The sequence below is a fragment of the Lemur catta genome, chromosome 18 (genome assembly GCF_020740605.2).
Source record: "Lemur catta isolate mLemCat1 chromosome 18, mLemCat1.pri, whole genome shotgun sequence".
NCBI lineage: Eukaryota > Metazoa > Chordata > Mammalia > Primates > Lemuridae > Lemur > Lemur catta.
In genome coordinates this window covers 42218836-42233334 of record NC_059145.1, presented here as the reverse complement: position 1 = coordinate 42233334, position 14499 = coordinate 42218836, and the positions used below count along the sequence as shown (strand labels likewise).

At 34.4% G+C, this 14499-nt stretch overlaps 1 protein-coding gene and 1 non-coding gene across 2 annotated transcripts in view; both read left to right on the top strand.

Moving 5' to 3' along the window:
* Positions 1 to 14499, top strand: part of TOPAZ1 (testis and ovary specific TOPAZ 1) — an 83924-nt gene that overhangs the window by 46464 nt on the left and 22961 nt on the right. Inside the window, exons 13-15 of the mRNA XM_045530478.1 lie at positions 10216 to 10282; positions 11276 to 11450; positions 12145 to 12245. Coding sequence (XP_045386434.1) covers positions 10216 to 10282; positions 11276 to 11450; positions 12145 to 12245 — 343 coding nt within the window. The remainder of the gene's footprint in view (positions 1 to 10215; positions 10283 to 11275; positions 11451 to 12144; positions 12246 to 14499) is intronic.
* Positions 6109 to 6244, top strand: LOC123623728. Its single transcript, XR_006730006.1, has one exon. It is a non-coding gene; the product is annotated as a U4 spliceosomal RNA (small nuclear RNA).

The following is a 14499-nucleotide window of genomic DNA, read 5'->3' as shown; positions in this document are numbered from 1 at the left end:
ATACCTAATGCCTCTCCTTTATTCACTTTCTCTATGTAGCCTATGGGCCTCCACAGGCTTCCTCTGATAATTGTAAGAGTAGTATCATAATATACCTGTATTAAGGCAAAGGAAAGCCATGACTTTAAAAATGTATTAAAGTATAACATACATAGAAAAAAGTATGAATCCTGCTGAGTGAGGTGGAAGGAAACGAGAACAAAAAAATTAAAAATAAAAGAAAAAAGTATGCAAATGATGTGTTTAAATGGACCACAACTTTATAAATGAAATTAGATTTGATAAAGAGCAAACGGTATCAACCACTAAAGTCCTTCTGAATGCCCATAAATCTCCAACAGGGAGCTTCCATGCTATTTTTATTCATTTCTCATTGTCCTCTAATGCAGAAGTTCCCAAACTTTCTTGTTTCACAGTGTCCCTAGGCCAAAAGAAGTATGTTAGCAGTCCTATTTATTAAGTAGTTAGGTCCAAACAAGTTAATAGTAGTAGTTTGTGCAGTGTCTGACAGATGCCATTTGAAAATTTAAAATAACCTCTTTTGCCTCAGTGAGTTTGCTATAGTGCCCTGGATGTCTTAGTGCAGTTAAGAGAATAGCAGCTCTAAGTAATACTACTTCCCTTCAAGCACCAGCATTGAAATTATTAGTTTTTCAAGTTCTATGACTTTTTTCATTTAGCTACTGCTAATTAAAAATATTTATGTTTTCAGTGAAAATTTTAATACTATTTAGGTTAAATTTTAATACTATTTGAGACTACCTAGGAAATAAATTTTTTGAGAAAAATATAATTAATCTAGCATATAGTTCTGGGATAGGGTATATTAATATTTTCTTCCAAACATTACGTTCATTCTTCCCCTAAGCCACATGCTAAAAACTTTTCCCATTTTGGCTAGTGGCAACTATGGCGGCTCAAGGTGGCTAGCAGATTTTAGTCTCCTGTCAGATTCAGTAGCAGCTGGCACAGGGAAAGTGTGTGTATCAAGGCTCAAGACAGCAGCAATACCTTTGTGCCCAGAACAGCTGCAGAACTCCACCCTTCATGCAATGATTGGGAACACTATCTGTTACTATAAGATTTCAGAAAAAAACAGCCTTAGTTTTCAAATTTTTTAATTGATACATAATAGCTGTATATATTTATGGGATACATGAGTTTTTTTGATACATGCATATAATGTATAATGATCAAATCAGAGTAATTGGGATATTTATCACCTCAAACAGTTATCATTTCTTTGTGTTGGGGACATTCTGAATCTTTTAGCTATTTTGATGTATACTATAAATTCTTGTATACTGTAAGTTCTGTGGTTGCCCTACTGTGCTGTTGAACACAAGTGACACAATCACACACATATTCTTACAGTTTATTGTACAGCTCCTAATTTGGAAAACTTTATCCTTATACTCTCTGCCCCTTATTACGCTCCTAGTCAAAACCATCACAGTCACACAACCCATAATGATGTTTTGGTCAATGATGGACCACATATTCAGTGTTGGTTCCATAAGATTATAATGGAGGTGAAAAATTTCTGTCATCTGATAACCTGCAGTAATTTCATAGCACAACACATTACTCATGTGTTTGTAGTGATACTGGTTTAAATGAACCTACTGCACTGCCAGTTATATAAAATTATAGCACTATAATTATGTACAGTAAATAATACTTGATAATGATATGTATCATATTATACTTTTTATCATTACTTTAGAGTGTGTTCCTTCTACTCATATAAAAAAAAAGTTAACTATAAAACAGCCTCAGGCAGGTCCTTCAGAAGGTATTGCAGAAGAAGGCATTGTTAGCATAGGAGATGACAGCTCCCTGCATGTTACTGCCCATTGCCCCTGAAGACTTTCCAGTGGGACAAGATGTGGAGGTGGAAAACAGTGATATTGATGATCTTGATGGTGTTTAGGCCTAGCTTAATATACAGGTTTGTGCCTTAGTTTTTAACAAAAAGTTTAAAAAATAAAAGGATAAAAAATTTTAATCGACTTCCTGTTAGTTTGGAATTTTTTTTTCCAAAAAAAATTTTTTTAAATAGAAAAAAGCTTATAAAATAAGGATATAAAGAAAATATTTTTGTATAACTATACAATGTGTTTTAAGCTAAGTGTTGTTACAAAAGAGTCAAAGGTAAGAAAACTAAAAAATTTATAAAATTATTATAGTAATGAAAGTAAATATTGAAGAAAAAATAATTTTTTATAAATTTGGTATAACCTAAGTAAAATGTTCATAAAGTCTACAATAGTGTACAGTAATGTCCCAGGCCTTCACATTCACTCATCACTCCCTCACTGAGAGCAACTTCCATTCTTGAAAGTTCCATTCATGTTAAGTGCCCTATACGGGCGTACCATTATTTTTATCTTTTATACCATATTTTTACTGTACCTTTTCTATGTTTAGATACACAAATACTATTATGTTGCAGTTGCCTACAGTATTCAGTATAGTAATGTGGGGCAGGTGTGTAGCCTAAGAATAATAGACTATAGTCTATTATAGTCTAGGTGTGTAATAGGTTATACCATCTAGGTGTGTGTAAGTACATTCTATGATGTTCGCACAAAGTCACCTAATGATGCATTTCTCAGAACACATCCCCATTGTTAAGTGATGCATGACTATATAGTATTAGTATTCTTTAAGAGGTACTAATGTTGGTGACCTGTTTGATGAAGGAGGGAGTTTCGGGAGAATAGGAAAACAACTGTGAGTGGTTAAGTGATATAGACCATGGTTGGGCGTGTGTACTCAGCCCCAAAGCAAAAGGAAAAAAAGATAGTATATATTTGAATTTTCTTAACTCTCTTTGAAATAATTAACCTTTTATGGGCTAGGGAAATTAGTTTTAATGGGCATTTGTTCTTTGATTTGGATTATATTTTTTAATTATCTAGTTTAAAGTTCACTTGAAAGACTTTCACAGGAGATAAGACTGCTATAAAGAATTCTGACATTAGTGAAAATTTTCGTGTGCCTATAATCTAGGAAATTTCTTAACATACAGTGATTATTTAAAAACATTTACATTAAAGTAAGTACTGCTATAATGGAGCTTAAGTCTGCCATTTTATTATTTGTTTTCTGTTTTTTTCTTGTTTCCTTTTCCTTGTTTTCCTATGGTGATTACTTGAACATTTTTTTAGAATTTCATTTTTATTATCTACAGTGTTTTTGAGTATCTCTTTGTGTAGTTTTTTCAGTGGTTGCTCTAATGCACTTAACTTTTGACTTAATAATCCCAATTCTACAAATGTACCCTGAAAATATACCTCTGTCAATACAAAAATACATATTACCCAAGGCTATTCATTATACCATTGTGTATAATTGCAAAACATTGGGGAGAACCTAAGTGCCCTAAATTAATTGAATAACCTATAGTGTATCTACACAATGGAGTACTTTGCAGCTATAAAGAAAAGAATGAGGAATTTCTCTATGTATTGATTTAGAGCGGTATCTACAATATACTGTTTGTGTAAATGTCTAAATACAGCAATTAAAGGACAGCAGTTGGTAGGGTGGATATAAAAGCATGACTATATGCCTTTTACAAGAAATTCATTTCTAGTATAAAGGGTACAGGTATTTGAAAGCCAAAGGATGGAAAACAGTATACATGCAAACATTAGTTTTAAAAAGAGCGTGAGTGGCTATATTGATATCAAATAAAGTATACTTCAGAGCAAAGAAAATTACCAGGGATAAAGAGGAACACTCCATAATGATAACATGGCTAATACACAAAGAAGACATAGCATTCCTGAAAGTGTAAGTACCAAACAATGGAGCTTCAAAATACATGAAGCAAAATGATAGAACTGAAAGGAAAAATAGACAAATGTGTAATTATGTTGAGGACTTAAACATACCTCTCAACAATTGATAGTAATACTAGAAACTCAGCAAGGATGTAGAACTAAATACCACCGTTGGCCAACAGGATTTAATAGACATTTATAGAACACTCCAATCCAAATAGCAGAATACACATTGTTTTCAAACACCCATGGAACATTCGTCAAGGTAGACCACATCCTGGATCATAAAACAAACCTCAAAAAATTTAAAAGAATTGAAATTATACAGAGTGCATTCTCTGACCATAATAGAATCAGACTGGAAGTCAACAATGGAAGAATAATAGGAAAATCTCCACACACTTGAAAATTAAACAACACACTTTATATAATGCATATATGAACAGGTACTCTCAAAAGAAAACTGAACTGAATGAACTTTTAGAACTGAATGAAAATATATCAAAATTTGGGGGAAACAGTTAAAGCAGTGCTGAGAGGGAAACCTGTAGCACCAAATATTCTAAGCTTCTGCCTCAAGAAACAAGAAATATAAGAGCAAAATAAAATCAAAGCAAGTGTAAGAAAGGAAATATTAATAATAAAGAACAGGAATTAATAAAGCTGAAAAAAGTGATAAAATTAATTTAAAAAGCTATTTCTTTGAAAAGTCAATAAAATCGATAAACCTCTAGAAGGACTAAAATAAAAAGATAGCATACACAAATTACCAATATCAGAAATGAGACAGAGGATGTCTGTACAGATCCTGCAACCATTAAAAGGATCATAAGGGATTGCCTTGAACAACTTGACATAAGCTCAGCAACATAGATGAAATGGAGCAATTCCTCAAAAACTACAAGATACCAAAATTTACCCAATATGATCTAGATAATCTAAATAGTCTTATAACTATGGAAGAAATTTAATCCATAATTTAAAAGCTTCCAGAAAAGACATCTCAAAGGCCAGATGGTTTCACTGGAGAATTCTACCAGTCATTTAAAGAAGAATCAGCATGGATTTACATAAGCTCTTCCAGAAAATAGAAGAGGAGGAAACACTTACCAGCATATTTTGAGGCAAGTATTACCCAGATACCAAAACTAGACAAAAAGACTACCACAAAAAGAAGACTACAAACCAGTATTATCACTCATGATCTTTGATGTGAAAATCCTCAACAAAATACTAGCATATTGAATGCAGCAATTTATAAAAAGAATTATATACCATGATCAAGTGGGGTTCATTCCAAGAATGTGAAGACGGTTCAATATTTGAAAATCCATCAATATAATCCATCATATCAACAGCAAAGGAAGAAAAAAAATCACATTTATATGAATACAGAAAAATCATTTGACAAAACTCAACATCTGCATAAAAAAAACTCAGCAGATTAATAACAAAGGAGGAATTGTTTAACTTCATAAAAAGCATCTATAAAAACTCTATAACAAACATCACACTAAGATGAAAAACTGGATGCTTTCCTCCTAAGATTGGGAACAAGGCAAGGATGTTCACTTGTACCACTTTTATTCAACATAGTATTAAAAATCCTAGCCAACATGATAAGGCAAGAAATGCAAATAAAAGGCATATAGATTGGAAATGAAAAAATAAAACTGTCCCTATTTGCAGATGGCATACATTTTCTGCATACATGCCAAGGAATTTATAAAAAAAACCCTGCTATAACTAATTGAGTGAAGCAGGGTTGCAGCATAAAGATCAACACACAAAAATCAATCATGTTTCTCTCTACTAGCAATAGACTAATATGGGGGGAAGACCAAAATTTAAAACACACCATTTACAATGGCTAAAAAAAAAGGTAAAAATCTAACAACAAAACACATACAGAACTTGTGTGCTGCAAGTTATAAAATGCTGATGAAAGAAACCAAAAGAGATTAAGTAAATGGAGAAACATTTTGTTCGTGGATTGGGAGACTCAATAAAGATGTCAGGTCTCCCAAAATTCATCTATTGGTTTAACACAGTTCCTATCAGAATCCTAGCAAGAGGGCAGTGATGTCATCATAGCTCACCGCAACCTCAAACTCCTGGGCTCAAGTGATCCTCCTTCCTCAGCCTTCCAGAGTGCTAGAATTACTGGGGAGGCTGAGCCAGGAGGAACACTTGATAAGCCCAGGAGTTGGAGGTTGCAGTGAGCTATGATGATGCCACTGCACTCTAGCTGGGGCAACAGAGTAAGACTTTGTCTCCAAAAATAAAAAAAAGGAAAAGAAAGAAAATGTGTGAAAGAAGCTTTGCATAATGCAGTGTTGTAGCCAATGAAGTTTATCTGAGGTGCCATTATTGCTAACTGAAAACTTTTTGCAATAGCCCACAGTGACAGCTTGCAACATAGTGTTGGCAATTTTTAAGAGTCTCTATGGAGACTAAATATTAAAAGAAAAAAATAGGCAAAAGACATGAACAGACATTTTACCAATGGGGATATGTGGGTAGCAAATAAGCACATCAAAAGGTGTTCAACATCATTAGCCATAGGAGAAATGCAAATTAAAACCATAATAAAATATCACCACATGTCTGTCAGAATGACTGAATTTGAAAATGGTGTCAACACCAAATGCCGGGGAGGATGTGAAGAAACTAGATCATATGTTGTTGGTGAAATGTAAAATTGTACAGCCACTCTGGAAAGCAGTTTGGTAGTTTCTTAAAAAACTAAGCATGCAAATACCAAATAGAGCTGTTGGACTCTTGGGCATTTATCCTAGAGAAATGAAAATTTTGGTCCTTTAAAAGCTTGTACACCAATGTTCATAGCATCTTTAATTGTAATAGCAAAAAACTGGAGAAACCCCAAATGTCCTTCAACAGGTGAATGAATAGTTAAACTGTAGTACATCCATACCAAGGAATACTACTCAACAAAAAAAAAAAAAAAAAAAAAAAAAGAAAGAGAAACTTCTGAAACATGCAACAACTTGGATTGATCTCAAGGGAATTATGCTAAATTTAAAAAGTCAATCTCAAAAGGCCACATACTACATGATTTCATTTATATAACATTCTCAGAATGACAAAACTGAGGTGAAGAACTGATTAATGGTTGCCAGGAAACAGGAATGGGAGTGTCCCTGACTATATACACACAAATGCATATAAAATGGTTAAAACTGAGTAAGATCCATAGTCTAGTTAACTATATTATACCAATGTCAGTTTCTTGGTGTTGGTGTTGTATTACAATTATGTAAGATGTCACTATTGGAAGAAGCTGAATGAAGGGTACACAGGGCTTTATGTACTATATTTGAAAATTCCTGTGACCTTATAATTATTTCAAAATAAAAATTTTTTAAAGATAAGTACATATATAACTTTTGTTAGATACTGCCAAATTCCTCTTCAGAAGGGTTGTACCAGTTTGTGTTCCTATCAGAAAAATATGAGACTGCCTATTTCAGCATAGCTTTCTACTGTAATGTGTTATAATGCTTTTGAATGTTTGCTAATCTATTAGGTATATGGTCCCCAATCCCTGGGCCTCGGACCAATACTGGTCCATGGCCTGTTAGGGACCAGGCCACCAAGCTCCACTGCACCACCCCCACCAGCCCCGTCTGTGGAAAAATTGTCTTCCATGAAACTTAGGAACCGGGGGGCTGCACAGCAGGAAGTGAACAACGAGTGAACAATTAATTTATCATATCTCAAACAAGCAGCAGTACAATTAATCAAAGTACGTGCCTAAACTATTGACACAGTTTTGCCATCTTAGTGGTAGCTTGGTTATGCCAGCAGCGAAGAAGCCTGGAGAGCCAGTAGCAATGAAATCGTAAAAAGGCGTTTTCCACAACTTGTTGAGAATTGGATATTTTTCCTTGCAAGAAGTGGTCCAAAGCCTGGAAGAAGTGGTAGTTGGTGCAAGGTCTGGTGACTACAGTGGATGACAGAGTTTCCGAGTCCAGCCTCTATAGTTTGAACAGTGTTGTTTGTGCAACATGTGATCAAGCATTGTCTTGCAAGAGGATTGACCTGTCTCTATTGACTAGTCTCGGCTACTTCATCACAAGTATCTTCATCATTTTGTCCATTTGGTTGTGGTAGATCCACTGTAATTGATTGACCAAGTTTCATGAAGCTGTAATGGATAATACCAGCACTGGATCACCAAACAGGCACCATCAGCTTTTTTTTTCTTTTTTTTTTTTTTTTGAGACAGAGTCTCACTTTGTTGCCCGGGCTAGAGTGAGTGCCGTTGGCGTCAGCCTAGCTCACAGCAACCTCAAACTCCTGGGCTTAAGTGATCCTACTGCCTCAGCCTCCTGAGTAGCTGGGTCTACAGGCATGCGCCACCATGCCTGGCTAATTTTTTCTATATATATTTTTACTTGTCCGGATAATTTTTATTTCTGTTTTTAGTAGAGACGGGGTCTTGCTCAGGCTGGTCCCAAACTCCTGACCTCGAGCAATCCACCCGCCTCGGCCTCCCAGAGTGCTAGGATTACAGGCGTGAGCCACCGCACCTGGCCTTCATTAGCTTTTTTTGATGAATATTTGATTTGGGACTGTGTTTCAGCACTTCATCTTTATCCAGCCATTGTGATGAACACTTGCAATTGTCAAAAAGAATCCATTTTTCATCACACATAACAATATGGTGTAGAATATGTAATCTCGCTCTGTCACCTGGCCTAGAGTGCTGTGGCGTCAGCCTAGCTCACAGCAACCTCCAACTCCTGGGCTCAAGTGATTCTCCTACCTCAGCCTCCCAAGTAGCTGGGATTACAGGCGTGTGCCACCATGCCTGGCTAATTTTTCTATTTTTCTATTTTTAGATGGAGGTCTCGCACTTGCTCAGGTTGGTCTCAAACTCCTGACCTTAAGCGATCCTCCCACCCTGGCCTATCAGAGTGCTAGGATTACAGGCATGAGCCACTGCACCTGGCCTTACTCTGAAGTCTTTATTATTTGAGTTAGTTTGATCCTGGAATCTTTAAGATTTTTCAGGTACACTGTCATATCATCTACACATAGAGATTGTTTTACTTCTGCATTGCCATTATGCCTCTAAGTGTTCTTATCTAATTGCATTGGCTCATACATCTAGTACAATGTTGAATAATAGAGGATATATTAGGCATCTTGCATGGTTCCTGATCTTAGTGGAAATTCCTCTTGCATTTTCTCATTGAGTATGATACTAGCTTTGGGACTAAGGCATATATAATTAATCATGTTAAGAAAGTATCCCTGAGTTCTTTCATTCTTAAATGTTTTTCTTATGAGTCGCTGAATTTTATCAAAAGTTTTTTCAGTACCTATGGAATTAACGATTTTTTTCCTTAGATCTATTAATATGGCATATGATGTTGATGGATTTTCTAATATTATGCTTGTATTCCTAAAATAAATACCACTTGACCATGGTTTATTATTTTCTAATGTGGTCTTGGATTCTGTTCATTAATATTTTCTTTTTCTTTTTTTTTGTTTTGCATCACCATTCTTGAGTATTGTTTTTTAGTTTTGCCTATCCAGTTTAAATATCAGAGTTATACTTCATATAAGGAATTAGAAAATTATCCTTCCTTCTTAATGCTTTGGAATAATTTGTAGCGCATTGGGGCTAATTACCAAAATTGACCCCATAGTTGGGTATTATATAATCTCCTAGTTTAATGGTGCCCTCTTCTTTCCCCTTTTTTCTTATCCTCTTTCTAATTGCCAAAGGGTGCTTCTTTCATTTTTGTCTTTTTTCTTTCCCAAAAGGTATATATTTCAAAGATTGCTGCCTTTAAATCGCTCAGACTTTTAAGTTCCTTCCTGTGGTCTGTGCTCTGATCTATCGAGACATTTTTTATTAGCATTTTCAAACTTATTCTGGAGTTAGTCTTTGTGGCAGTATTTTTAAATCAATGTTAGGTCCTTCTAGTAGTTTCCATCTTCATTTCTCTTCAGTTCTCCCCTACTGATTTTTGGGTTTTTTGCTTACTCTATTTTTGTTTCTGTCTTTGCTTCCTATAAATCCTGTGTGGGAGCAGTGAGGGTGAGGTCAGAGCAGTAGAGATCGGTAGGATTTGGTTTTTTTCTTTTTTCTATTTTTATTGACAATAATTTTGAAGTTTTAGCATTGTCTGTCTTCAGGTTAGGCTTAAGGTATGATTTCACGTGGAATTTGCTTTTCTTTATTGTTATCTGTGGTGTAGGGAAGAAACAGTGTAAGGTAAGTATCTATGCAGTTGCCATTTTCTTCAGTTTTAAAGACTTTATGACATATACATCTATTTTTTTCTCAGGTCTCTTAGGTATACACTATAGAATAAATTAATGAGCAGCAATAGTGACTTTTGAGGGAGTGAATATAAGTATAATTAACACTTCTCTGTTGTTAAAGGTTACAGATGAGGCCACTTAAAAAGAACTGGAAGTATGATTTAGATTCAGCCTTGAATGAAATAGAGGTATGGCATTTATTAAATAAATTGCTGGGATCTCTGAAAATCAGTAACAAAAACGTTTTTAATGCTCTAATTTTAGGGAAAGTTTTGGAAATGTGGCTGTTACACAGAGAAAATGCTCAGGAAAATAATTTTTTTTTTACAAATTAATATTTTGAAATGCAAACTTTTCAATTTCTAGAGTGGTGGACTATTCTAAAAATAAATGTTCTGTTTCAAAATTAATTTACGTTAATAAAGCTTAGTCTTTAATTCTTGTGTCTGGGCAAACTCAGTGTGCAAGAAAGCTGGCTTAGTAGTCAAGGATGGCTGCGGTGCATGAAATGATGGGAGAAAGCCTGGATCACACTGCACTCTCCAAGTGTTTATAAGAAACAAGGACTTTCAGGATGATTTCATTTTTAAATTTAATATCATTTTTGTACTTACCAATTTTTGGTATAGTTTTAATTAGTACCTTTATATCCTTGAAACAACTTTTTTGTTGGTATGGAAAACTACTTCTTAGTTTATAATAGAAATTAGTAGGAAGATAATAAGTTTACTGAAATTTGTAATGCTGAAAATATGTGGGCCCCAAGTCATAAATGGCCAAATAATAGTAAAATGCAGTCTCTAAAAGTAACAAAATAATGTATTGCTGTGGAGATAGCTTAAATCATGCTGCCATAATCTGTTTTCCATAAAATCCACCTGCACTGTTGAGTTCAGGTTTAGATATGGTTTCATTAAGTACTTAGGACCTAAGTAATTAATGCAAATGTACATTGCTGTCTGAAATTTATAGAGACTTTTCTGTAGTCAGAAAAGAGAAGTTACAATAATATGTTATTGCTATGATGCTTGTAAGTAAATTTATAGATTTGCAGAAATTATGTCCTATTAATTTCTGTATATCTAATACCTGCATGTGCCTGACCCTTAGTGCTTATCCTCATAAATAGTTTCTGTGCTTTATTTATTTTTTGTTTCTTTTGTTTTTAATAATTTTGATAGCATTGTAAAGAAAAAGGTGACTGGACCAAATTGGGAAATTTATACATTAATGTAAAAATGGGCTGTGAAATATTTGCGGATTTCCAGAGATTTTGTGCTTGCATTGCTGAAACATTAATAAAAGACTGTACAGAAGAAAGACCAGCTGTTCCTTTTTGTGAATTTGCTGAAGCAGGTAAATTGTCTCTTTTTTTGGTCTGAGAATTGTGTGTTAGAATAGTGCAGTGTTCTTAACAAGAATGTAAAACTTTAATATTTTCCATATTGAAGATAAATTAGTGTTGCAAGTTTCAGATACTCCTCTTTATGAATTTTTCTATCTATCTGTTGTTAAGTTAGACTATAGTGATATAAAGTTAAGAACTGGTGTTTTAGTATCAGATGTTTCATATTCTTATTTTTCTTTTCATTCAGATTGGAAAAACTATTACTAGCAAATTATACTGGAGCACCTCAATTTTTGAATCATTGAAGTTTTCACTATCTTCACTATTACAAATCAACAAAATTTATATAGTTTTGAGTTTGTTTTTGTGGTTATTTATTTATTTACATGAGCTTTTTGCTACCATGGTCTTTATCAGGAGTTGGCAAACTTTTTCTGTAAGAGGCCAGATAGTAAATATTTTAGGCTTTGAATACACTATATGTAGTTTTCCTTTCTTTTTAAGCAACTCTTTGAAAATAGAAAAGCCATTGTTAGCTCATAGGCTGTACAAAAACAGGCCACAGGTTAGATTTGGCCTGTGGACCATAGTTTGCCAACACCTGGTCTTGGTGGTATTATCAATAATTCTGTATCAATTTGCCTTTTCCATCATTTTAAGTGACTATTTCATTTTCTTCCATATGCCTACTTTGTGTTTCAGTTAGCAAAGATCCACAAAATAGTGAAGTAGATAAAAGTTTGCTGGGAAGAATCGGAATCAATGTTATGTACTTCTATCACAAACTGTTTCAGTGGTCCAAGGTACTTCATTAAATTTTTGTTTTGGCTTCATATAGAGTATTAGTTTTTAAATTATGCACAGAATATAGTTTAACCTTGCAGGTTAGGAATTTGCTAATAATCATGATAGGTGGAAAAATGGGATGCACACTAGTAAGTGAATTATTAGTTGGTATATTAAGCAAATGTGGAAAGGAAGTGGCATGAAACTGGCTACTATTTAAAATCTCAAGCCAGGTATAGTGGCACACAGCTGTAGTTCCAGCTACTCAGGCAGTGGAGGTGAGACTATCACTTGAGCCCAAAAGTTCAAGGCAGCTTGGGCAATATAAGGAGACCCCATCTCTAAAAAAAAATAATGATAAATAAATAAAACTCAGTAGAGTGAGAACTTAAGAAGCTGTGCTAAAAGTCATATTTATTTGAAGCAACTTTCAGTTCACAGTTTATTTTGCCAACTCCTGAGTGTCAGTAGCATTGTAATTTTAGAAGAGTTCAAGAGACTTTTCTTTCTTTTTTTTTTTTTTTTGAGACAGAGTCTCACTCTGTTGCCCAGGCTAGAGTGCTGTGGAGTCAGCCTAGCTCACAACAACCTCAAACTCCTGGGCTCAAGCAATCCTCCTGCCTCAGCCTCCCGAGTAGCTGGGACTACAGGCGTGTGCCACCATGCCCAGCTAATTTTTTCTATATATATATTTTTAGTTGTCCATATAATTTCTTTCTATTTTTAGTAGAGACGGGGTCTGGCGCTTGCTCGGGCTGGTCTCGAACTCCTGAGCTCAAATGATCCGCCCACCTCAGCCTCCCAGAGTGCTAGGATTACAGGCATGAGCCACCACGCCCAGCCCAAGACACTTGTCTTAAGATGTACTCAGGATACTTCAATTAACAGAAATTAAAAATCACCTCTTAGAATGTCTATAACACTGTGTACCATATATCTTGATGTCTAACTTTGAGGCTTAGCCTACCATATAGGTGTTTTAGTGACTCAAGACCATATTGTGTCATTCTTTAGGTTTTCCTGAGGTGGCACATGGAGTTATAGACTCAGTAAGGTTCAAGTAGAGGGCAGGAAAATCCAAAATAAGGAGGAAGTGCTTTGTGATTGGAGTTATATAGAGAGTGGAAGTGAGTAGTTGACAGTGTGGTCACTATTAACTATTAGAATGTATCTTTTGTTACTTGCTACCTTTTATAAAGAGTTTATTTCATAATTGAATATGTGTTGAATAACATTTAAGTATATGGTCACTTGTATACATATAAAATTCATGAATTAAAAAAAAACAAAACTTTTTTTTTTAACCCAGAATGATTGTACAGAAGGTCTCTAGGCTTCAAGGTCCAGAAGATTTAGCACTTAATTGTGTGGTAGGCCTGGGGTGGGCAAAGATATACCTTGTCCTGGTTCTCATAGTCTACCTTAAGGTTGGTTATAGCATTAATTTCTTGAATAGTTAATGCTTGGGACCAATAAGAAGACCCAATAAGAAGACCCTTTTTGAAAACTCAGATTGATTTTGCTAAAACTTCAGAGTATATTTTAATTTTATTTGGTTGTTATTTTTTAAGACATTAACAAATTGCAGGATTTTTGTCTTTTAATTAAAAACTTTATCTTATTTAGAACTATTATTTATCACTTTATTATGAATTTTTTATGAAGCCTATTCCTTTTTAAACATAAAAATAAAATTATTGAAATTAAACTAAAGATGTCTCTTGAAAAATGCACTCATTTATACAGTCAAACTGAAAGTACTTTGACATCAGAGTAAGCATCTGACTCAAAATAGTATAGAATATAAAGCAAGGGTCTGCAAACTAAGGCCCATGGGCTAGATCTCACCCACAGCTTGTTTTTGTAGAGCCCTCAAGGTAACAATGTTTTTTACGTTTTTAAAGAATTACAAATGAAAAAACAACAACCACCAAAAAGAACATGCAACAAGTTAAAGGTGGTCTACAAAGCCTAAAGTATTTACTATCTGGCCACTTACAGGAACACTTTGCCGACCCCTGGTATAAAATAATATATGTCCAATTTCTGATGTCCAGATCAAAGACAATTTCCATTTCTAATATGTAAAATAATTAGTCTATTGACTTTTAAAAAAAAATTGGCCAACAATTGTATCCCTTTTTTACTATCATTCTTTGTCTAAAGTTGCTAACACATTATCTTCGTCTTTACTGTGTCTCCCTCTTTGTTCTCAGGTTGGTCAGCAAAAAAAGAACAAAAACATATAATCAGTAGTGTTTTACATTAAGA